This window comes from Rhineura floridana, chromosome 3, assembly GCF_030035675.1.
Source record: "Rhineura floridana isolate rRhiFlo1 chromosome 3, rRhiFlo1.hap2, whole genome shotgun sequence".
In the NCBI taxonomy this organism is placed as follows: Eukaryota; Metazoa; Chordata; class Lepidosauria; order Squamata; family Rhineuridae; genus Rhineura; species Rhineura floridana.
In genome coordinates this window covers 177,994,597-178,021,392 of record NC_084482.1, presented here as the reverse complement: position 1 = coordinate 178,021,392, position 26,796 = coordinate 177,994,597, and the positions used below count along the sequence as shown (strand labels likewise).

The following is a 26,796-nucleotide window of genomic DNA, read 5'->3' as shown; positions in this document are numbered from 1 at the left end:
ATCCCAGAAGTGTTTACAGATACTTTGTCACTGTCAGCCTTCCATGTGATGACCTGTTTCCGCTCTGCATGTGCTTAGAAGATTCAGTTTAGGAAAAGTAAAGAAGTCTGCCTCAAAATCCCATCATGTCATCTCCCTAAACAGCAGCTCATTCGCAGAGTAACCTACTTCTGTCACCGACTGGCTCCATTGGTTTTCAGAACAAATTAGTCTTGATTTCAATAGGAATTTAGTGTCAGATTATCAGTCTATTTTCTGATCTGCCCTAGGGGGAAGCGTTGGCTCCACTTTCTTCCTCCTGTAAAATCTGGTGGAATGTACTGGCGATAATCCAAGAGTCAACAAGACTTAAATGGCAGGTACACTCTCTAGCTATGCAGATAGTGCATACTATATTAGGGCACTGGTCCAGGACTAGAAGACAGTTAAGGTAATGTAGGTGCTATGCATTTGCAATCTCAAAGGGAATCCTTGTTGTCTAAGGCTGTGATCAGAAGCACACTCACTAGGAAGCTCTGTTGGAATTAGTGAAAATTTCACATAAATGAATGTAGGGGGGGGAAAGGATAGGAAACTACCTTATACTGAGTCAGACAGCTGGTCAATCTAGCTCAGTATTGCCTACACTGACTGGCAGCAGCTCTCCAGAGTTCAGGAGGATTTTTCCAGCCCTATGTGAAGATGCAAGGGATTGAACCTGGGATCTTCTACATGCAAAGTGTGCTCTACCATTAATGGTGCAATTCTATGGTCTCTGGGAGGGTCTTAAGCTGCGGTCTTAAGTTTTTTTTTTTGGGGGGGGGGGGAGAAAATGCTGAACATCTTAAACATGAGCCCAACAAAACTTTGGATATGATGGTATGCCTACCACTTCATGAAAACCTCACCGAAAACACAGTATTAACTGGCACGAATCAGACAGTAACAATGAAAAATTTATTAGATAAATTTCACTTAAATTAGTTTCATCATTCTTTCCTGGATATTATAGTAAAATGTACAGAACATTATGGTTTCACTCAGTTGGATGATATGGTTTATACCTCTGTTTCCTGATTGTATAGCTCATGTAAATAAACAACATCTAATACAAAGTGGATTTCTACCGTGAACATTTTGATTTTTTTAAAAAATATTTCAGTTGTGAAATGAACATAATGAGGTGGTGAGGCACCTTTTTGCGTGCCTATTTCCCACAAATCAAAGGCATGATCAAGCCAGTATAAAGTACTTAAAAGTCCAATTTATTTCAAAATAAGAATGAAGCACACAATCAACACTTCCATCACAATCAACAGAACTGAAAAGTGCTTATCTCTAGCTGGATCATGCTCTAATAATTCTCATTGCAGCTTTTATTATTTATTTATTTCTCACATTCTTTTTAATGATGGAAGGTTCTCTAACAGTTCATACCAAGGTCTGACTAATCACTATTAACTATTGACTAAAAACTATTAAGGTATGAATAATCACAGTGGAGTAACAGTCCAAATGCTTGGGGAAACATAACCTCCCCAAACATCAGCAAGATATGAATGGCAGTTCTTCAGGTACAATGCACATCGATTCTGGAAGGTTACCATCAGTCTTAAATGGGCACACATGGTCATAGATTCAACATGGCACTATGACATTAGGATGTGTTTCATACCTTCTTCACTGCTTAAAAACATTCAAAGGAGAAACTCATCCATACATGGTACGATATACAGTGTAGTTTCACACAGCTACACTTTTGAATGTTCTTCTGATGAGAGGTATACACTAGGTATGAAAGCACAAACATTTAATTTTAAGGCATGTGTGAAACAACTACACATCTTCTAAGGGGAAATGACATAATAGCAACGTATTTATTTCTCTGGTCCTAATTAGAAAAGCTCATTAATAAATGGCCAAGATTGAGAGAGCTATCTGGCACACTGAAAGTTTTTGGGAAAACCCAAATTGGATTTTTTATTTTGTTTTTTTCATACTCAGTTAGCAAGCCTGTATCCCTTGTTACAAATGGCATTTGGAACTTCCATCAGTTTCAAAAGTGGCTTGCCATGTGATATGGGAAGGCTGCTTTTTTTTGAGAAACAAAACTGCCAGTTGATGCATATAATCAATTGTGTGCTTCCTCAGATTCTGACCATGATGACCAATAAAGGCCAAACCACTGGGTGATATTCATGTTAGTCCTACTCAAGAGTAGACCCATTAAAGTTAACATACATGACTAATAGGTTCATTAATGTCAATGGGTCTACTCTGAGTAGTACTTAGTTGAATACAATCCATTATCTATTATCCCTTTAGGATATTAAAGATGTACAAAATGTCTTACAAAAATTAGGAATCACTAATAAAGACATATTACATGAGAAAGAAACCTAAATGGCAATAGACAGTGGTTACTCATCATATGTGCTCGCAGGGCATCGTGAACTATTACTGAAAAGTAGAAGCTCTGTGAATTCAATGCAGTGCCAAAGTATTTTTACACACTGTAAATTTTATAATTTGCTATTGATAAGGTCAGGCTACTCAAGTCTAGCCTTACTTATGACTGGTTAAAAGAATCCTAAATAAGTATTTGAGGCAATTTGGGGAATGTCATCTATTGTATAAAGTCCTTTCTTTGCAGTGCTTCTATTTCTTTGTCACACTGGCTACTGCCTTCTTGGCAGCATCTTCAAGGTCACTTGCAGAGGTGATTGGGAGTCCACTTTCATTCAGAATCCGCTTCGCTTCATGAACATTTGTACCTGGGGGGAAAGTGGGGAAAAAAAGGTTAATTTCTATTTTTGCCTTCCAGTTTTTGGAAGTCCAGAAGAGGGAGATTTAATGGAAATCTTGCTATTTCAAACATAGTAAAAGTAATGAATATTTTGACACGAGATCACAACATACACCAGCAAGTTTCCAGTATTCATAATTGCACAGATAAACTCAAACTAGTGACTGTGCTCCTTTGGGAGGAAGGGCAGGATATAAACAATCAATCAAATAAATAAATAAAATATTCATAAAGTGGATGGGGCCACCCCCACTCACTTTCTCTCATTTATGCACACACACACATCCATTCATACACATTGACATCTTGCATATCCATTCTGACACAAAAAATACATCCATCCATTCAATCAGACCCAACCTTCATGAATGCAAAAAGTCTCTGGTTTATCTCTGGCATCTCTAGGTAGGACTGGGAGAGACCCCAGCAGAGACCTTGCCAGTCAGTATATATAATATTAAACTAGATGATTAGGTATGTCAGCCTCCTATGAATCTTTCAATCAGTTGGAGATGCCAAGAGTTCAACCTTGGACATTGGGCATACAACCCAAATAGTAGCCTGTGGTATCTTCAAATTAGCCCAACAGTGAATCATTTAGATTAAGATCCCTGCAATGTGGTATATTTTCCTTAGGAAAATGGCTTTTGAGTCGACATTGCAATCCTATGCACATTTACTTAATTCTGAGTTAACATGCATATGATTGAACAGTAAGATCTGTATTAGTTGATGCACATTTCAAGTTCAGCAAACAGAAGAACTGTATCCTCTTTTTTAAAATGCCATAAATTAAGAGAGACATTTCAGAGAAGTGTGTGTTACACCCTATCAAGCTCCTATAAAAGGCACATGCCTAGCTAAATTAGAACAGATTAATTAAAAGAGATGACTGATTGTTGCTCACATCCTGTAGCTCTTTGCTCATTAATGCTGAAAAAAGACAGGGCCAGTTGAAATGTTCTGGCAGAGTGATCACACAAATTTCATCTTTCCCCAGAAGCATTCTCTGTGTTTTGACACATTTGGTATATTTGGGCACCTCCTGACAATGATGGCACCTTTCACTGGGTAGCAGAGAGGGTGATGTGCAAGACAACAAGGTCTGTCAAAAATCGAGACAGGCTCTTCCCACCCCAAACACTAGAGGCTTTAATAACCACAAACACAGAATGTCAATAAGGAAAATCAATACAAAAATGGCAGGTGCTGTTACAGAAACTTTCTGGGGGTGGAGATCTTACTCAGGCCTTGGGTAAAATACCCACATGCATGTGTTGGGACTAAAACTGGAAAGAGGACAATTGCTTTTATGTTTCATTCCTGAAGTCCTAAAATGTTGCAATAAATCAACAAGATGTTCAGAGTCTAGCTGTATAACATGAAACAGAAAGATTTCCCTCTCTATGTCAGGATGGCAGGAGTGTCGAAATCTCTTATACCAAGTAAGAGCATTGGTCTGTCTAGCTCATTACTGTCCAAACTGACTGGCTGAAGCTCTCCAGAGTTTTCGACAGGGAACATTCCCAGTCCTTCCTGGAGATGCCAGGGACTGAACCAGGGACCTTCTGCATGCAAAACAGATGCTCTATCTTCCAGGTAAGCTGGAATGGCTGGCTGAGCCACCTGCAACAAGCACTAAAAGTGTGTGTTCATAACAAAAGTATCAACGCTGTTCAATAAATATGCACCAATTAAGTACTATTCAAAAGCTTATGCCCTGCAGGCAGCTCACCTACTATTATGCATTTACATCAGGGAAGGGGAATCTGTGGCCCTCCAGATGTTGATCGGCTACAACTCCCATAATCTCTGCTGGCTGGGGCTGATGGGTATGGCCACTCATTTGCCACCCGATTTACACAATAGTGCTTTTTGAGTGGTTGAAGAGCTTCACGTACACACTCTGAGAGTAATTCTTACAACTCTGTAAAGTAGATCAGTATTATCCTCATATCTCAGATTGGAGGGTGTGTGTTTGTGTGTCTGAGAGATAGTGGTTTGCTAAGGCCACTTCTGATAGAGGCAAGTTTTAAACCAGAGATTTGAGAGAGCTCAGTTTCTCAGCCACTATACTACACAAGCTTCTACTCTACTTATGATTTAAATTCCCAAAATTTGTTCGTGGGATTTATAAATGAAATTTTAAAACCTTCCTGTTCTCTGTTAGCACTATACTTTTGATGAGTAATAATATGTTAAGCGTATAGATCCCTAATAGTAATGATCTTACCATATATCCTTCTTAATCCCTGACCATCAAAAGCCAATTTTCATAAAATTGGGGACAGGAAATTGGAATGAAATAGAATCAAATAAAACAACCTATAGACTATAAAGGGTTTTTTTTAAAACAGCCATTGTATCACCAACCTGCTGCCCTTCAGATGTTTTGGGCTACAACTCCCATCACCTCCAGTTAGCGTAGCCAATGGTCAGGGATGACAGGAACTGTAGTCCAGAATATCCAGGGGATATCAACTTGGAGAAGGCTGGTCTAGAGTCTTATTTGTATTCAATGTTGATTTTTAAGAAGTCTCTATGAGACTTCAGTTTCTACATTGGAACACAAAATAAGCAGAGCCCTGCCCATCTGTTAAGTAACCACACTCCCAACACCTGTTATTGGATTGGATGAAATGACATTTTCACATGCCCAGTAAGTTATCATTAACCAGAGAGCTACAGAATTATGTTAATTGTGGTAGATGGATGTTTTCCTCAAACTGCACGTGAGTGAGAACATTGATCTTTAACTTTAAGATTCGATACCTTCCCAGTTGCAACAGCAAGTAAAATCTCTCCATCTCAATTGCAGGAAGGCTGGTTCAATAGTGTTTACTAAACCTCAAACTGTAAGCAACAAAGCCAATGAAAAAAAATTACATTTATCACTTACCACCCACTGTTTCTGCCCTGTGACAGGTTTAGCTGGTTTCTTTGATCAAAATAGTATCACTAAATTTGCAATGCTTCTTATTACTGTAACATCCTTAATGGATCTGCACACTCTATAAAGCCATGAAAAGATGATCTTGATACATCTCGTTTATCTCTAATATCTAATATCTTATCTCTAATCAGAGCAGCTGGATTGTGATGTGCAAAGGAGAATTGAGAAGACATGTCCAGTAGGGAAAAGACACTATTTAATTGGTACCAAAGTGCAGAATGTCTAGTCTGAAAACTTTTTCAAGAATATGATGAAGAGGCACCTGCTATCACATATTAGTGGTTTGAACCCACCTAGCATTCTCACAAAGTTGTCAGAGGACAAAACACAGGTCCATCTGTATAATCCAGCTGTTCCCAGGCATATAATTGCTGCATTCAACTGTCGTATTGAAGCTTAACAGTTAAATCAGGGCTGAATGACCTGTGTGCTCTTCAGATGTTGTTGAACTCCAATTCCCAGTCAACATGGTCAATGAGCAGGAATGATGGGAGTTGTAGTCCAACAATGTCTACGTGTTCACCGGTTAAATCATAGTTTAGCACAACATGAATGAGCTGAGCTCTCCTTGCACTTCACATGCTCTTCCCCCTACCCTTTCCTTCTATGTGGCTGCTTTTAGTTAACAGTGGCTTCCCATATTGTACAAACTGGGAATTTTGGTTAACATTAACTATGGTTTGTTTAAAACAAGCCAGTTTCATAACCCATGGTTTGAAATATGCTTGTTTGAAACTAACCATAGTATTAACCAATCGTTGCACTGGACAGCATGACAAACTATGGGTAAGGGAAACTGAACACTTGTGAACTGCTCCTCCCCTGTGTGAGAGGGAGGGGAAGCATGCAAGAGAAAGCCACTGGGATTGTGCATGAGCAGGGATTTACCTTTATGATTAATTGCTATAAAAAGTTCTTGCCATTAATTGTGTTCTTTGTAATTAAAAAGAGTGGGATAGTCTAGCTTGCACAAAACTCTGAGTATGTAGTGGGGTCCTGTGGAATCTTAAAATGCAACCAGACTACTTCAGACTAGTCCTTGTTAAAAGCCACTTGGGATGTTACATTTTAAAAGAAAACATGAATTTTGGCATGCAATGCCTGTATCTGGAGAATGGTACATAAGTCTTATTTTGGTTATGCATGGTATGCTGAAGAACAAAGAAATAAGGTCACTAAAGCTTCTTGAAAACAAGAGGAGATCTGGGCCACTTTTTTGATCATTGGCAAATCTCTGGAAAAACTAGCATTCTGCAGTGCTTGAAGCTTCCTTCTGCACGGTTTTCTTTCTGCACACATAATGTAGTCCCAAAGCAGCTTCCAAAAGACAAACACAATTTTGACCTTAACTCCCTCTTCCTTTGCCACTAGAATGTAATTAATGTCATCTCAATATTTAACAATTTGTGCTGCTTCAGCCCTTTAATCGGAGATAATCCTAAATGAGAGCAGAAGGATGTTAGTCATTCTGGAGACTACTGCATATGCTCATGAATATGCCAGTGCATTTCCATAGACTGTGAAGATAAATTATAATCAGGTCAGTTCAGGACGACAATAGGGAATTTTTAAATGGGATAAGATGCTGAACCAATTTAAACTTCCAAACTACATCAAGATAATTTTAATTTGGGTGGGTATGCCAAATTCTTTTAATACTTTTTCAGAGGAATTTTAAGATTTTATTTTCTTGCTCTTGATATCTCTTTTGCTCAATTTTGTATCAACAGTACAGGATTCTTCTTGCAGTATACTGACTTTTATCATCAGTTCACATAAACTCTTATGTGATCTTCTCACTCACAAAGCAAAGTAATTCACTTGTGCAAAAGAGCCATGCATGAGTAGCTTATAGGCCTGCAGTACACAAATTTCTATAACCTGTCTTGTTGGAGCACTCAGAACACTGAAAATCACAGAAGCTACTGCAGCTGAGAGCCATGAAACTCCCAGATCACCTGTTCTTTTCACTGTATGAACAGACTGCTTTGAGAGAAAAAGACTTTCCAAATACATTCAACATAAGGTGGAAATGCTCTCCCCCAAATTACTGAAGCAAGCTTTGAAATGGAATTGCATCTGGATCCTAAATATATCAAGGTGAAAGAATGCAGTATCACAGAATCAGACTTGCAAAGTATCTCAGTGGTCATCTAGTCCAATCCCCTGCCAATGTAGGAAATACAGCATCCCTTATAGGTGACCATCCATCTCTGCTTATAAACCTCTAACAAGGAAGATTCTACCACCTTCCAAGACAGTTTGTTCCAGTGTTAAAAGGTTGTACCATCAGTTCCCCCACTGTTTACTCAAAATCTTCTTTCTTGTAATTTGAACCCATTATGTTGGGTTCTTATAACCCTGGGGTTGTCTCATGACTTGTGGTGTTGTGCTAACATAGTGGTCACCATATTCCATCCTGAGCAATATTTGCTGATACAACCAGGCCTTAACACTGAGGAGTACGGCTGCAATCCACAACATATTGTACATCGTTGCTGAAACTCTCTTCAGGGAAATGCCACTGCAAGATCACTCTGATGTTATTCCCCTAGTGTATTACAAGTCTGAAACTTTTGAACATACTGTTTTGGATAATGCACAGAGAATACTGTATTTTGAGGAGACTGGTGGAGTCCAGCAATTTCCTGTTTAGTGCCCTATTTGAGGCCTATGTAGGGGCCTGAATCTGCTTAATGATATGCTTTTATATGTAGCTGTGCCACTGAATTAAGGCTGTGTGAGAATGCAGGATGTCAGGAGATGCAGCAAGAGGGGCTGCAGGTTAAAGATACACACACACACACACACACACACACAGAGTGTATATGGGGTGGGGATGGGGGGGTTTAAGATCAGTTACCAAGTATCCTATGTACACAAGACTAGCACAGAAGCATCCAGTTACCTTTATTGGCTAGCAGCCACTCTGAAGTTAGCCTATGGCCTAGCAGGAATACTGTCAAGACCAGGAGAATGTAATGTAAATAACGGTGACTCAGCTTGAATAGCATAGTAGAACAGTATATAAGATTTGATAGTGCCCCCTGCTCAGTGAGATCCCACTGCAGGAGGAGGATGTGTTCTAACTATCAGGGGTGTGGCACTGTTGCTTAAAACATAGAAGGGATTCTCCAGTAACTAAAAGTGCTGTAATATCATCTGCTTTTGCTTTGCTTTGTCCTTTTTGCCCTCATCCTATGAATAAAGCTGTTAACTTAGTTACTGTAAACCATCCACAGAGCTTCAGCTATGGGACGGTATACAAGTATAATAAATAAATAAATAAATAAATAATGCACTATCTGAATCCTTGAAAGAATCTCTGCCCTACTGGCAGAACACATGCTACCTTCATCATGAAATATCAAGTCAGAACATCTAAAACCATACAAGAGCCCTGCTCCCATTCTACTCGGCAACCTTCCCTAAACCAAATTCCTTGTTCATTTGCCATGTCAAAATGCTTTACAGAAGGTTATTGAGTTCTTCCTTAAAGACAGTGAATTATATTAGCTGCTTTTCTCTAATTACATCTTTTAGTCGTTAACCATAAAGAAAGTATGCTTACTGCTACATAGATGGCATTTTAAAAATATGTAGGAGAGCAACATTAAGAGGGTAAGAGACACCTGGGCTTGTATCCAACTAAGTCATATTCCACTTGCACAATGGAACTTCCCCTCAGTCTCCTCCCATTAAGTGTCCCTGCACCATCCCCAAATTGCTCTGGGTTTCCCACGGTCAGGGCTCCTGGGCTCCTCCCAGCTTCACTATGTATAAACACAGGCTTCCTTAATATGGTGCTTCTACTAATTCTCATCAAATAGCTTTAGGTGTGAGATGGAGACCAATACTAGAGACAGGTTAAACCTTAAACGGAGATGATAGGTTTATTAAATGGATACTATTTACACAAGGGAATGCTGATACTGATGCTGGGACTTTAAGGGTGCTTGCTGACAGTTTCTAAAGACTCAAGAAACACCACACTGACACCAGCCTCTAAGTGGCTTTTACCTCAGGCCAATTTCCCTAAATTTCCACCCCAGCCAAATACTCCCACAGCCCAGTCCAGCTACTGGGAGCAATCTACCTCTGTACCCAAGCTCATCTGGTTGTGCTCCCGGCTGTTTGAACAGTTTAGCCAACTTTAAAACCCCACTTGTGTCACTTCCCTCTGGTAAGGCCTTTTCACAGGGCAGCCTCTCAGCCCAACTCAGTCACCAGCTTTCTTACCCTGATCTTCAATAGAAAAGTACTAATAACACCCTGGGTATAAATATCCAGGCCTCAGTTTTCTTCTCAGCTTAAGACTGGTCCTATTTCTCACTGCCCTCATGAACCAACTCTCTTATCTCAACTGACTTCCTCCAACTGATAATTAACTCCCAACTGACTGGAACCACCAGCCAATCAGAGTCGGCTGTCCCCCAGACCAACCAGAATTAATTTATCTGATCCAGGCCACATCTAATAAAATCTTAACGTGATCGTGGCTCTATCCCCTCAGAACCTGTCACCAGCAACTACTGCTAAGGAGGCTTATAACAATGTAACATAAGGCCTCATGGCACTCACAGGAATGCATATATTCTACAACACAAACCTAAATGAATCTAAATATATCTCACATTTCTCCAAACACCCCAACCTTCCAGAGCAGATTTGGCAATGGTGCAGGAGAAAGAGGGGATTTCTGTTGCGCGAATGGAAGTTGTACTGTTTGTGCAATGACTTCGTTAGATTCAGCCCTTATTATACAGCCACAAGAGTGGCTGTATACTATAGCCAGCATGGATTTTTCACATTCCGCAATGTTAGATGGAAAATAACCCCGCATGCCATTCTGATGCTTCCCATAAGCTCATTTCAAAACAAACCTTACAAAACTTATAGTTCTGAACTCAGAAACGCTTGCTTAACAACCCTGTCAATTTTCATGGCGATACACAAAACAGTCAGAGAGAATCGAGAGTTCAAAGTCTAAAAAGAGAGAGAAAAACCTCAGAGCCCTTTTGGACTTTTTTCTGCCAGAGTTCTCATAATCTGTTGAAATTCATTAAAAATCAGCCATGTTCACAGAGTACCTGTAATCCTAATACTGACCTTGCTCCATACTCTGACCTTCATCTACTGCAGTTTAAAAGTTAAAAAAATGCCTTGTTGATCTTTAATTAATTTAGGAAATTTTGGCTGGAAGCCTATTATAACGCGGGGCATGCTCAGTAAGGACCAACTGTCAGTGTTCTAAAAGCCTCACAGCTGCTGGGCTTGGCTAATTAGAGGGCCACACCCACACCAGACTTGATTTCACTTGAGACAGTCATGGCTTCCCTCAAAGAATCCTGAGAAGTGTAGTTTGTGAAGGGTGCTGAGAGGAGACTCCTATTCCCAAGAGAATGGTTAACAGTCAGCCACTCTGATTGAAGGTCTGTGAGAGGAACAGGGTGTCTCCTAGCAACTCTCAGCACCCTTCACTAACTACACTTCCCAGGATTCTTTGAGAGAAGCCATGATTGGCTTTGAGCCATGGCTTTGAGAGAAGCCATGATAAATTCTTTTAAATTGTTTTTAAAAGATGTGTTTTTAAATTTGTATATTTCTTTTTATTGTTTTTAGTTATTGTAAATCGCCCAGAGAGCTTCGGCTATGGGGCGGTATATAAATACACTAAATAAATAGATAAATAAATAATGATTGTCCAAAGTGTAATAGAGGCCTGGTGTGGATGTGGCCAGGGACAGCTTTGTTTTAAATTTGGGTGGGAGGTAGGGTTGCCAGGTTCAGGGCCTGAGACTGATCCTGTATCTTTAGTAGAAGAGAAAAGTCAGCCAAGTACAGGTGTTCTTGCAACAATGTAATGGGAAAAACCACAAGGTAGAATTCTCCCTTCCCAAGACATCTTGGTTGCCAGGCCTAGCCTGGTCAGTTTTACCTATCCTAATCATGATTGTATAGGAGTATATCCGATTCAACTCAATAATCATACAAATGATCAGACCTACCTTTTCCCTCCTTCCCCTTTCCTCTCCCTTTCTCCTCCCCTCCCCTCCCCTCCCCTCTTCCTTCTTCTGCCTCCCCTGCCCACTCCAGCCCTCCATCCCTCCCCCCCGGTCAGTTTTACCTATCCTAAGCATGATTGCACGGGAGTAAATCCCACTGAACTCAATAAACATGCAAATGACCACATCTGTCCTTCTTCTCCCCTCCCCCTCCTGCCTGCTCCTATCCCAGTCCTCCCTTCTGCTTTTCCACCCCTCCCTCCTCCCCCTCCTCCCTTCCCCATCCCCTGTGGTCAGTTTCACCTATCCTAAGCATGATTGCCGTGTGTGTGTGTGTGTGTGTGTGTGTAAATCCCACTTAACTCAATAAGCATGCAAATGATCAATCCATTCTCAGCAAACTTGCGCAGGATCCCAATTCTTATCTCCCAGATTAGAAAGCAAAGAAATTCACTAATATGCAAAAAACCTTGCGGTTTAAGAATGTACCTATAGCCCACAGATATTTCTACCAAACTTTAAAAAGCAGGGAAATTGGGCAGCTATAGTGAATGCGCCAGGGGAGCAGGAGACCTGAACTCCTCTCTGAGATATTGTACTGCCCTACAAAGTTGTCAAAATGCAAACACAATTTGGATTGGTCTTTCACAGTCCAATCCACTTGCTGTGTAGCTTGGAAGAATTTGGTAACATGTGCCTCTGAGCATATGGTGAGTGGTGGCAACACCTGTAATCAGCCCAAATAATAGAAAGAAGATATGTCCTGTGCTGATCTTGTTTTAGCCGGGAGGAAGCAACATTATTCAGACAGTTGATATAGTTGAGATGGTCACTTTAAATATGTCTGATTTACTTTGCAATTTTAGTGAAGTTTCCTATAGGAAATCATTTTCTTTTGCTTTTTGTTTCTATGAATATGTGAAGTACAGCGACACTTTGCAAAATTTATACTAAAAAAACTCCAAACATAATTGTGGAATAATGGCACTGACTTCTGCAAAATAGTCTCCAGTGGACCTCAGAAGTATCTCAATTTGCACAAGATAAGACAGTGGAAGGTGAAATATATTCTAGCAAAATTCTAGATGTGCTCTATGTTTTTAATTGATCGTGAACACCTTGCCTTAGATAAAGTGGTTTAAACATAGCAGGCTGAAAACATGCATCCTCTTTTTTCCAACAGCTAGAGTCATTGCTGAAGTAGCAACATATTGTGATCAGTCTGATTTTACATCAAACTGCAGTTTCAGATTCAACTGTTAATGCACCCAGAATAGAAATAGAACATAACCTCCAATATAAAACACAAAAGGCTGTCTTCACCATCCATGACAATGACCAATAAAAAGGCTTTGAAATTAATAAAAATACATTTGACACAGATTTCTAGGATGAATAAGGAGGGGGAAAATTTTCTGGTTTAAATTCTCTGTAGAAACATTAGTAACACAGGAAAGAAGCAAAGTAAGAAGAACACCAACAAACATACAAAAATATAATTCTCCATCTTTGGAGATGGCAGGTATTGCCACTACTCACCATATGCTCAGAGGCACATGTTACCAAATTCTTCCAAGCTACACAGCAAGTGGATTGGACTGTGAAAGACCAACCCAAATTGTGTTTGCATTTTGACAACTTTGTAGGGCAGTACAATATCTCAGAGAGGAGGTCAGGTCTCCTGCTCCCCTGGCGCATTCACTATAGCTGCCCAATTTCCCTGCTTTTTAAAGTTTCGTAGAAATATCTGTGGGCTATAAGTACATTCTTAAACCGCAAGGTTTTTTGCGTATTAGTGAATATATAACTAAAACAACAGAGTGGACAGAGATAAATGACAGTTTTGACCCTTATATAAGAGTATATTTCAAAAGTTGGCAAGTTGGAGAGTGAATTTATCCCTTGCCCCTCTTTATCTGGAACAGCAGTGCTCACACATGCCTTTCCATGGGCATCTGGTTGATCACTGAGAACAGAGTGCTGGACTAGATGGGCCTTTGACCTGATCCAGCAGGTCTCTTTTTATGTCTTGTTCAATTTGTGTGCAGCAATTATCTGAAAAATGTGCTGAAACTATGATAGTGGCATGCTAGGGTAGACATATTCTAGAAAGTTCACTGCCTATAGAATGGGCAAGGAGGCCAATATGGATGGCATCTTTGTAGAAAGCAGAAGTTCTCTTTACTGGAACTGAAATTCATGGCTAGACACAATCACTGTACTGGTGGTGTAAGTAGATAGAGTAGTACAAAATATTAGATTATAAGGTAAATACAGGTTTTTACAGAAAACATTTAGTTTTCTATAGGGTCATTTAAAAATGAATGAAAGGGAAAGTAACAAAGAATCTCATGAATGACAAGGACTAATCAGCAGTTTGTTTTAGCCAAACCATTTTTTCAAAATACTCCTCTCTGGTGTTTTTATTTTGATCCCCCCCCCTTGAAAGTTGCATAAAACTCTGCAAAGGACTGCCAATAGTATCAATGTGAGTGAATAAAATGTTCCCATGCAAAAAAGAGAGAATTTGTTTTGAACACAGTCAAGTGTTTTCCTGAGGAATATAACCAGGAATGGGTATCTCACAGATATCAGCTGCACTAAACAGCTGCTTGAATAAAAACTTTCTTGCTGCAATGAAAGGAAATGAGCAAAATATATACAGCCAGTACATTAACTATGTACAGAACTAATGACATACAGCATTTAACATAGCAACGATTATTAAAAGTAAAACAGACATTTGAGGATGTCAAAAAGCAAAAACGTAAGAATGACCTAAAAATGGTCTATGAGCTAAAACAGCTAATTTTGCTGAAACCTAATTGATTTTGCTCCTCATCACACACACACAAAATAAGTGGAATTTGATAAACCTTGCTTATTTTGATACTTGAAAAAGAGTATCACCAGAAAGCAGTGGGCTGAAACATTTTAAACCTAGAAAGCTCAAGAAACAGGCTTTAAAGGAAACAAAATATCTTTTTTTCTAAGGGGAAGAAATCCCCCTCTGAACTAAACCAGCATTAACCTCCTGCCACTGGATGGTGTTAGAGAACTGTAAACAACAGTTTTGATGCAATGCTATCAAAATAATCTGCACTTCACTTGCACTGAAGCAAGCTGCTGTACAGAGAAAAGGCATGGGATTTGAAGAGATGTTTATATTGTCTTACTCCAGTTTACTCCAGTACCTCTAGATAACAGGGACGATTTCACTCAAATTTTAACTATTGCACAATGGGGCAAACGGATGAACCATTTTATTAAATGTGATAAAGAGCTGGACTCCAAACAAATTTGGTCCACTGATGGGCTGTTTTCCATGTTCTTTTTAGATGGCAAGGGTGTGTGGCACACTTGCACCTGAAGATGAAGGATGCAGCAAATGTCTGTAATTCTTCATTTCTCAAACCAAAACATAACAGCCGGTTCAGAGAAATATCTTGAATATATGAGCAGGTCCCCAAAGGTTTATTGCAAATCCATGGGGAGTGGGGGAAAAGAGAAGAAAAGCATAGCAACTTGTTATGTAAGATGCTGTGAAGTCAGTAATACAAAACAGGAAATAAGCACGAGATAGACCATGTAAATGTATCTATAATGGTATATACCATTGGCACAAAGCTGGCCCCAGACATGCCAGGGCCATTGGGCACAAGCCTATCCCAGGCCCTGGTGCTCACCTTCTGCAATTCGTGGCAGGATCGCTGCTGCGGACTGCACATAGAGAGTTCCAGAGCCCCCACAATTCCCTTGGTCAACCTACCTTTCTTGGCTGTTGTGCATGCAGCGCTGCCTTTAACCAAGATGGCGGCCAAGGTTTCCCTAAGGGGCTGAAGCCTCTGTCGCCATCTTGGCTCATGGCAGGGATGCTCATGGCAGCGATCCTGCCACAAATCATGAAAAGGGAGCGGAGGGTCCCCTCAGGGTCCCCTGTAGCTCCAGGAGCCCTCAGCCAGGGACCCACTTGGCCACCGTTTGGAGTCAGCCCTGCACATGCACAAGGTAGACAGCCTTTGCTTTGAACGGAGTACATGGGAGAACTAGAGCTGCCCTGGGCTCCTGCTGGTAGGAAGGGTGGGATATAAAGCAAATAAATAAATAAATAAATAGTTAAACTGGTTGGATGGATAATATATAGCTGAATGGGTGATAGGCTACAGGAACTCATGGCATCTCTTAGACCAGATGTGAAAAAATCCTTGTCTGCAATGAAATTTGACTGACTTGCTCCTCAACTGAGCCGTGAAGCCATTCAAACAGGTTAACACTATAATCCTTCCCCCCTGGACAGTGCAGCGAGCCAGCAACAGGATGACTCTGAGGGGGAGGCAAGAGGACTGTGGGCCGCCGCCACCATCCAGAGGCCCCGTGGCTTTTCAATGGAGGAGCAGCCTGGCCCGCAGCAGCATTTGCTGCCCCACCGCCACCTCTACTATTACAACCACCACCAACACCACCAGCAGTACTTGGCCGAGGGCAGTGGGCCCGGTAAGGCCCAGCCACAGCGGAAGGCGCCCCTGCAAGCGTTCAAGCCTCCAGCTTCTGCAGCACGAAGCGCCCCACAAGAAAGCAGCCCTGCAGTGTTGATTAGCTGGAGGGAAGATGATGGTCCCAAGGTCATCTAGGAAGCTGAGTGGGGACTTGAACCTGGGGCTCCCCAGTACTTTCGATTTAACTAATAACTTCTTCAGACTGGAACCCTGGGCTCTCCCTGCTTTTAATTAACAATACTGTGATACTGTTATTTGTTATTTAATTTAATTTTTGTAAATTATATTGTTTTTATTGTATTTTATACCTGTGTTTATTTTTCTTTGTAAGCTGTCTTGAGGGCCTTTGGCCGAAAGGCAGGGTATAAATAAAATTTAACAACAACAACAACAACAACAACATATTAGTTAATAAAAATATAGCCTATTTAGTTTTGGGTGGCACTACACTGTGTTGAGCACTGTGGGAAGCAGTGAGGGCCCTATGTAGGCATTCATGCCATTAGAATCATATGAGAGGAAAGTGGGAATGCATTAGTTAGCTCCGCTTCCTCCATTGCATCCTCACTGCATAGTCCTGCCATCTTCCATGTGTTGGAAGGGGATGTCTACAACAGGGAGCCTGCTGAACTTGGGGTAGATCCCCAAATGATTCAGAAACTCTCACTATCAGGATTCTAAATTGCACAAGAAACCTCTCTGAGTGTAGCACCCTCTCCATCTCAGATGTTTGCCTTTCCAATGCATGGAAGTGAAAGGGCTGGGCACAGGGCAATGATGGAGCTTGCCAGGACATTGCTACTATGTATCATCGTGTGTGCTGAAGAACACCTGGCATTTGTGTTTGCTGGATATCATTTCTCAAAAGTCACATCTTGTAGCATTTTTTGGAGAAATCTGGTATCCACATATTGTAATTAGTGGATGTTTATCATAAGTATATATTACAACAATGTATGGAAGTGAGGCAGAAATGGAGGTGGGATAGTGTGATCCTGGTGTGCCAGCATGCATTGGGTTAATATGAATAGGTCCCTTCCTCAGCACATACAGTCACATCTGTCGAAAGCCCCAATATCTGAAGAGAAAGAGACTTGTAGTTTATTCATTAAGTGGTTTATTGAGAAGATGGGAGCCCTGATGTCCTCAGAAGAGCTCTTCTATCTATGCTGTCTTTCCCATTCATTTAAATGGAGGGAACAGATGTGAGCCTGCATAAAAGGATATGTATGCAATCAGAACTGCTCCCTCCACTAAATTAATGAGAAGATATGAATGGCATGCGTGTATGTGTGTGTACAGGTATGGAGTTCTGGACCCCAGACTTGTAAAAAACTAGTAACAGTGGGCTGTATCTAATGCTATCCTGAGCAGATACACTGAAGTTAATAAACGTGGCTAACTTAGGTTCATTAATGTCAATAGGTTTACTCTAAGTAGCACTTATTTGGATAAAACCCAGTGCCCCCAGACTGGGGGAAAATTTGGCACATTATTTTGCAATACTGTCTATTTGAGCAGTGCATATCTGCTTTAATAATGTACTTTTAACTATTTGTTACAAAAAATGTACAAAAACATTATCAAGGAGCTGCTCTTTCCCAGCACAAACAACTACTTCAAGTTAAAATGCAAAATACCCGATTCTTCTATTCATTCTGGCTTCTAAAAAAATAAATAAATGTTTTTCAGCGGGTGAGCGCACTCTCTCTCTCACTCTGTCTTTTTTTAATCAAGCAAATAAATACATGTAATTATAAAGTTACCATTTTCAAATGGGAAAGTAATCCTTTCTTTATCCATGGTAAAACAGCTTGTCATTATTATACAGCTGAGAACAAAGATTTGTCCAGAAAATCCTGCTAAATCAAGACATATCTGACCGATTAAAACTCTATTCACCAAGACATTTGTAATTCATTGCATGGGGGCAAAGACTCTTTAAAGTCCAGGCCACAAATTTGTTAAGATTAATGGGAATAATCATGAAGTTAGGGTGAATGTACCAAATGGAAAGCACAAAATGCAATGGCTCCCTCTTCACCATCTTATGAAACATCATATTCTTTCCACTGTATTTTATAGTATATGTGAACTTCATTCTCCCCATGAAAAATTATGGCATTCTTAATTCAAATGAATTTTAATCTCATCACAAGGCGGAAGTTCAAAGAAGAGCAGCAAATATGATTAAGAAACTAGGATGGAGGATCAACTTCAAGGGTATACTAAAGAAATTAAATCTACTTTATTTCATTTCTATCCTGCCCTTCCTCTCGAGGCCAGGGTGGCAAACAAGGGACAAAACTCTAAAAACATCTGAAAACATCTTAAAAACAAGACATCTTAAAAACATCTTTAAAAAACATTTTTAAAACATCATTTAAAAAAAATCTTTAAAAAATCTTTAAAAGCATTTCCAACACAGACACAGACTGGGATAAGGTCTCTACTTAAAAGGCTTGTTGAAAGAGGAAGGTCTTCAGTAGAAGTCAGAAAGATATCAGAAATGGCACCTGTCTAATATTTAATGGGAATGAATTCTAAAGAATAGGTGCCACAACACTAAAGGTCCGCTTCCTATGTTGTGTGGAACAGACTTCCTGAAAAGATGGTATTTGTGGGAAGCTCTCATTTGAAGAGCGCAGTGATTGACTGGGTATATATAAGGGGTAAGACGATTTTTCAGATATCCTGGTCCCAAGCTGTATGGGGTTTTATACATCAAAACACCCTGAAATTGGCCCATTAGCTAATGGGCAGCTAATGCCATTCTTTCAGCAGTGGGGTAACATGCTGGCAATATTCTGCCAGTGAGCAGTCACCAATATTTTGGCCAATGATTAAGAAGCTTTTGGATGAGTGTTTGTGTCACATGATTTTGGCTTATAAATACAGCACTCTTAAGATGGTAACTAAAAATACTGTTTCCAGTGGCTCCAAAAGTATGCATAAATAATCTAGAAGTGGTAAAACATCAGAAATCTTCAAATGGGGGACATCTTTCCTCAATGAAAGGGATGTATTGCAAGACAATGAGGACCCTTTTCACAAGATATAGTGATGTCCACTATAAAGATTAGACAAATTCATGGAGAATAAGGCCATCAATGCCTACTAGCCTTGATAGCTATGTTCTACCTCCACTATTGGAGGCAGTATAGCTCTGAATACTAGTTGATGGGAATCACAAGTGGGGAGTGGGATGTTTCACTCAGGTCCTCATTGCAGGCTTCCCAAAGGCATCTGGTTGGCTGTTGTGAGATTAGGATGCTCGACTAGATGGGCTTTTTGTCTGACCTTGCAGGCTTCTTCTGCTCTCTGCAGGAAGCCAAAAAATAAAAAAGGTATATGCTATTTTTTCTTTTGGGAGTGGATGGGATTAAATTTCAAAGATACCCAGCACAAAATCCATAAACCTATTTGTCAGTAATTTGGCACTCGGGAGAGGCTAATATGCCTGCAAATTTTATCCACTTCTATCAAACAGAAATGAGATATAGCAATATTTTTATGTCACCATAATAATGAATGGAGGTAGTATTAAGCTTAATTTACCGAATCAGGATTCAGATTCAAACCCTGAGCTGAACTGGAAGCTGAATAGCATCTGAAATGAATCTTGGTCTTTTCTGAAGCCCTGAACCAAATCTTTGGGTAGATACACATCCCTAGTAAAAAGAACAACCGATGTGAAGGAATATTGTAGATTTTAAACTTACCTTCAAGTCTGACCACTAGAGGCACTTTTAGTTCAAGCTCTCGGCAGGCTTTGGTGATGCCGTTGGCTATAATGGCACAGTTGACAATCCCACCAAAAATATTGACCAGAATTACTTCAACCTAGGGAAGAAAAAGCTACATGTTGTCAACTTTGTCAAAATATGTGCCTTTTAAAATGTCAAAGGTAAAAATTCAGATTAAGCTCTACATGGAACAAATCTAGCTACTATTTGAAATAGATGGATATGAACTGAGCAAGTGGCAGCCTATGTGATTTAACATAAAATGTGCTGGAAAAGTTAATTTCTATGCTCTGGGCTAGACTATGCTCTGCCTTCATAATTGGAGGTAGCATGCTTCCAAGTACCAGTTGCTGGAAACTGCAGGAGGAGACAGTGCTTTTGCACTCAGGTCCTCCTTGTGGGCTTTCCATGGGCAAGTGGTTGGCCACTGTGAGAACAGGATGCTGGACTAGATGGGCCATTGGCCTGATCCAACAGGCTCTTCTTAAGTTCTTATGTCCTTAATTCAAATTCCTCGGTGTTATGCAGTAATATTCACAGCCTGAATTGGATTGGCTTAGACATAACTTGAGTTATTTCCTTAAAAGCCAAAAATAGCTTGATGTATTTTCTTTTTTTTTATCATTAATTTTATTCAAATTTTCAAAGACAAAAAACAAAACAAAAACAATTAAACAATAAAATAAAATGTTGACTTCCGATTTGTCGCAGATCAGTTATAGGTCTACAATATATAACAATCCTGTCTCTAAAATTATATTATAAAATCACTTTCCTCCAGTAGTTATCTTAATTAATCATCAAATCTCATAAACATTACTTTATTCTTTCCACAAAAAGTCAAAGAGAGGTTTCAATTCCTTGAGAAATATATCTTTCAATTTTTCTCCAAATAAACATGTCGCTTAATCCATCTGATTCAAATCTGTTAAGCCCAATAATTTCAATAGCCATTCTTCCATTATCTGTATCCCATAATAATCTTGTTGTCATAGCCATAGTCCAAATAAACATATTGATTAATCCATCTCGTCAAATCTGTTAGGTTCAATAATTTCCATAACCATTCTTCCATTATCAATATTAATTCCATCTTCCATCTTCAATAGTCCTGTTAAATCCAGTGGTTTCAGTATCCATTCATCCATTATCAGTATCCCATGATGATCTTGCTGTCATAGCCATAGTCATATAACAAGAGTCTGATGGGAATTTCCCCCATCACAAATATGTCCTTGCCATCAATTCTGAATATGTTGCTGAAATATTGTTGTAAAGTCACATCTCTGCTCTTCTTTTTTACAAAATGCAGTGGCCCATCTCTTAAAAGTTTTTCCATTGTCACATATTTGTAGTTAATTCCATAAATTTTTTCTATGTCAAGCCTCATCACATCATTCCAGTCAAGAATTCTGAATATGTTGCTGAAATATTGCTGCAAAGTCATATCTCTGTTCTTCTTTTTTACAAAATGCACTGGCTCATCTCTTAAACTGTCACATATCTGTAGCCAACTCCATAGATTTTTTCTATGTCAAGCTCCATCACATCATTCCAGTCCAGATTATCCAAGACATTGATAACTTTACCACCAAAATCTTCATTAATTTCTTCAGAGACAACGTTGAATTCCAAACAGTAAACTTTATTTCTAACATCCATAAACTCCAAATCTTTTTCCAATTTCACATTTGTTCCAATCTCCAGGGCTTGTAGCTTCCCTTTAATTTTTCTTTTCTCATCTCTAATCTCATCAAACACCTCTCTCACAGAATCCCCTATTTCTTTAAGCTCCTGCGTCATTTTGTTAAATTCAATTTTCATCTCCTGTCTACCCTGTCTCAGGGTTTGTTTCGTTATCTCAATCTCACCCATTATTTTCTGAAACATAATTTCTTCCATGGTCTCAATCACTTTCCTGGTTGTCATTCTTAAAACCACAGAAACAAAAATTATTTCAGCCAAAATTGGGTTAATATTCCAGGCTTGCTGACATCAGTGTAGACAATACAGCCTGCCTTATCTTTTATGTGTTCAGGAATACAAAACAAACTGAGTTCCCAACATCAAAACAATTAGTGGCATCATGAACAAGCAGATTCGTCAAAATGAAACAGACTCAAAAAAAAATATTTTTTTTTCCCCTCCTCGAAATAGAAATCCCTCTTCCGTTGGTATCTTTAGAATGCACCTCCAGGACAGCTTTTTGCAATAAAAACAAATATAAGCTTTTTCGATTTCTTTCCTTCTTAATTTCGTGAGTGAAAGAGAAAAGCCATAACTCACCCAGAAGTTCTTCACAGCTGATTCATTGACAAATCTCTTTTTTGCTGCAACAATTTAAACCAAGTGAAAAAAGAAGATAGAAAGAAGGATGCTTATCTGCCTGTTAGAGTCCGTTTTTCTTTGAAGAAAAGATAAACGTGTCGCTGTAATCAGCTAGAGCTTGATGAAAGTCCGTCCGGCATTGCAGTTTGAACCTTCTCTCATAAATAAATGAAATCCAGTCCTCCCCACAAAAACAGGCTTTGTGGTTAATCTCTACGTTTCTCCCTGTCCGGGAGAAAATCTTTACCAGTCAAAAAGAATGTTTTGACTGATTTTAAAGCTGAAAAAGCTTCTTCTGAGACGAGAGCTCGACTCAGAGGCAGCACAGGCAAAGCAACCCTTCCCGGAAGTCCAGCTTGATGTATTTTCTGAGCCAATCAGACTTCAAAACTTTCCTGCACTCTCTGTCCCAGGTCTCAAAGCCACTGTGGCTTTTGCTCCTGGAGAAAAAGGGATAGATTTCTCTCTTTTTATCTTCTCCTCTTGCAGGGATTGAGTACCTATGGCCCTCCAGATGCTGTTGGACTACAAATTCCATCACCTCTGACCATTGACCATGATGGGTGGGACTGATGGGAGTTGGAGTTCAACAACAAATGGGGGTACATGTTTAATTAATTAATTTATTTGATTTATATCCCACCCTTCCTCCCAGTAGGAGCCCAGGCACTAAGTCATGTAATGGAGTGACATAGCTCTGTTATATTGTATAGGGAATGGTAGCATTTATTCCCCAGCTGTCATTTCAGCTGAGCTACAGAATAATTAATTAATTATTAGATGTATATCCTGCTCTGCCTCCCAGTAGAAGCCCAGGGCGGGGACTTGTGTGCCTTTAACAAACCCCTGAAATTCTTTTCTGAATGTGGCTTATGAGAATTAGCCTGGGATCTGTATCTTGAAGGGAAGCTGGGAGGTGTATTGGGAGGTGTGCAGGCATGGCAGGAACTCTTTTCCATCTTAGATTAAAATCTGAGCTGGAGAAGAATTTGGGGAGGAATTTGTGAAGCTTGTATTTTATTTAAGGAGAGTTTCGTGAGCTCCCAAAACTCGTATCTAAGCATGAACTGAGCCGCCCTGGGCTCCTGCTAGAAGGAAGGGTGGGATATAAATCAAATAATAAATAAATAAATAAATAAATAAAAATAAAAAAAATAAACTTGGAGAACATCACTGGTATTTCTAGTTGGACTTTAGATCAAAGAAAATATTTCAGATTTCCAAAGACCAGCAGGCATCACTATACTATGACAACAAGGACTGGTGGGCTCTTGGTTTTATTAAGCCTTGAAATATTTTGAGTTCTAGGCTCAGAAGTGCACAAATTGAATAGTTGTGAGAAAGGCAGATGCTTTCAGATGCAGTTTGCCATGAATAAAACCATAGTAATAATGATGAACCTCAGTAGACTGTGATGAAGATGCAAAGGTAATGGATTGAAGCACTTTAAAAGAGATAGTATATAGACTGAGCTTTGAGAATGGTGATTAGTAATACAGCCAGAACTTTTGATTTAAGATTGCCCTGGGAAAATAGATTCTTAAGAGGTTGTCAGTGCACTCCATTTTAGTAATCTGCATATTTTTCTCATTTGTTTTAGGATATGCACCTACAGGTTGCCCTCCTGTTACAGGGAGATTTGCACTTCTAGCACTGAGAAACACAGTATTTCATACCTATGAAAATGTAAAACTTTCCATAAGATTGTGCTATCTACTGCTTATTGTGATTGTTGTGTGGAATGGGACTGAACAAGTATCACAGACATCTATTGAACAATATATGACATGATTAGTGACTAGCAGCTATTTCTCATGCAGTGGCTCTATTTTGTGAACTTTCCCCCTTTTTAAAAAAAGCTTATCCCCCCCCATTCCCCCCCTTCTTTTAAGGCTTTAGATGATATAATTGTAGAGAGCTCATCCAAAGTTTTTAAAAGAGGAAACCAGCAAGATAAGGTTTCATAACAAATTCCCAGTTACGTGAACCTTTTGCAGGCTTCTTTGAAAAGTTGAACCATAATGTGGTTATGCCAACACAACAAGGCTATCGTTCCTCACCCTATAATATGCAACAAAATATGCTACTACTACCATTAAATGAAGATTTGCAAGACTATTCTGCAAACGTTAAAATGTGGCCAGGGCTAGGGTTGCCATATTCCAGTTCCACAAATCCGGGCAGGCTAATTTGCATATTATGCAAATTATTTGCATATTAATATTTGGATTGTCCACTTGTTTTGTTTTTGTGCCTAGGAATTACCACCAAAAACTGGGGAAAGATGTGAGGTTGATAAGATGGCCACCGAGCTGGTTGCAGCTCATTAACGCTGCTCTGTGCTGAATTCAGTTTACCAACTGTTATCCTCTATCTATGAAGGTTGGTCGCCTGTTTTGAACCTGCTCTTTTTGTTATCGTTTTGTTTTATTTTACTATACTCTACTCCCTCTCATTAAGGGTATTAAGATTTATGGCCTAAGGCATGATAAGACACCCCGGTGGAAAGCCTTGCCTCTCTTCTATAAATCATGGTGCTTACAAGGAAGATGTGTCGAGACCTTGTTATTCAGCTTGAAGAGGCTTCAGAAGATTTTATGGAGACGAGAAACAACTTAAAATCACCCAATTCTTCACTTCATTTAATGCCGAGAAGAAAGCTCCTTGCCCCCACAATCGAGATGCTGTTTTAAATTTAAAGGAGCCAGTCTGCATTTCTAATCCCATTTTGTCAGCCTCCCCTCCTGGTGCTGAGCTAGACTGGTCACTAGATCTCAGAGATATCCACATGAATGTGGAGTCGTCCCCACCAGTCAACTCAAACCTTGCACAGGAGATAGCTCAGGCTGAGCTTCCATCAAATCTGTTAAATTTGCGTTCAGGGACCCCGTTGGGGGTTTCTGTCTTGGCTACAGGTAATCCTGAAGTCCTGAATCTTCAACGTTCCCAGGGTCCGTTATCTTTTTTCCATTATACGCCAGAGACAATGGAGTCGGAAAGTGACAATGTGAGACAGACCCGGCTTCAGCCTGATTACCTACGCCTAAACACTCAACTGACAATTGCTTTGAGGGAAATAGTATGTATCCAAAATTTTATCTCAGAGACTAATGGCTTATTAAGGACCCTCACGGAGAATTTTTTTAAAATAGTTTCAATCATTAAGCCTGAAAATTTCGCCAATATCAGAACAAGTTCAACCCTTCCCCGTGGTAACAAATGCAAACGTAAACAGAAATCCAAAGTGGCCCTGAATGTTAAAAAATCCAAAAACATTAAAGGATATAAACACCCTAAAGGTAAGAAGATGGATTTTCGGAAGCTTTTTAAACTACTAGAAACATCGTTAAATTCCGGAAGGGCAAAGGAAAACTCCATTCGACCTTTTCCTCCCCAAGACTCTTCGCGTAAACCTCAAGACAATCCGTCTTGCCATCCCCAAATTTTCCTTTCCATGGCCCATGAGCCAGTTGTGGAAAACTCAAGTCCTGAAGGGCGGGCTCCCATGGATGGCCTCTTTAAGGGCCCACACCCCTCTGAGGATGTGAACTTTTGGTCTTTGAAATATAATCGGAACTCGATTGCTCTATTAAATCTACCCATCTCCTGCTCCAGATCCTCTAATGCTAATAAGAAAGGGTACATTTATAAAATTCTACATTCCCTGAACCTGACATTCATCAAATCAGAGGATATTGTAAAGGCGGAATTTTTGCCTAGTTTTGATACAAAACTGTCAGTCCTTCTCACCTTTAAACACCAGGTGTCGTCTAGTCTCATATTGGCTAGACGGTCCTCCTTACTTAGGCGTGGAATCCATGTGCAAAGACATTTTTTAAACCAGGCGAAACCTCGCCCCCTGTGTTCCTTTCAACACCAGCCAGTTTCCTGCACAAGGGCTCTACCACTTCCAAAGGATTCCCAATCCCCTGTGTTGGTAACCCTCGAATCTAGCCCTTCCTTGAATCTGTTGTGACTCTCCGCCCCAGTTACTGGAACTGACACCTCAAAGGAGGACATGGATCTACTACCCTCCAGATCTCTAAATGAGTCCGACCGCTTTGGACTAGTCTTACCTAATGACAGTTTTATTGTCGTGGATGAGATAAGTGTTTCCTCTGCCTCTTCATCCCCGTGTGAGCCTCAGTTACAACCCCCTGAGAGGGCTTGCACCGGTGACCTAGAGGATGAATCCTTTGTTTTTTCCTGTGAAGGGGTGGAGGAGCTGGTAAATAGTTTTCCAACATTGTCTGAAAATGCCCAACGGGATATTATAAACAATTTACAAAACCTACTTAAAATCCTCCAAGGCAAAGGGCCACCTTCCAGATTTCTGGAGGACTTTGAATTAGGTTCACCCTTTAAGGGGGTTATTTCAGACCAGCTGCCACCCTCCTCCTCCCTTCTGCAGACTGGGCCGAATGTTCATAATCCTGTGTCTCTCTGTGAGGCCCTGATTCACCAGGAGGAGACCACCTCGATA

At 39.9% G+C, this 26,796-nt stretch overlaps 1 protein-coding gene across 2 annotated transcripts in view; it reads right to left on the bottom strand.

The window, feature by feature from the left end:
• Nucleotides 1-917: 917 nt before the first annotated feature.
• The window catches only part of SUCLG2 (succinate-CoA ligase GDP-forming subunit beta), a 349,371-nt gene continuing 323,492 nt past the window's right edge, over nucleotides 918-26,796 (bottom strand). Inside the window, exons 10-11 of one of the 2 annotated variants that reach the window (XM_061618678.1) lie at nucleotides 19,962-20,082; nucleotides 918-2,753 (exon numbers count right to left, since the gene is read on the bottom strand). In XM_061618678.1, the coding sequence (XP_061474662.1) occupies nucleotides 2,638-2,753; nucleotides 19,962-20,082 (237 nt within the window). In that variant the 3' untranslated portion in view covers nucleotides 918-2,637. The remainder of the gene's footprint in view (nucleotides 2,754-19,961; nucleotides 20,083-26,796) is intronic. The other variant, XM_061618681.1, reaches the window with a different exon arrangement.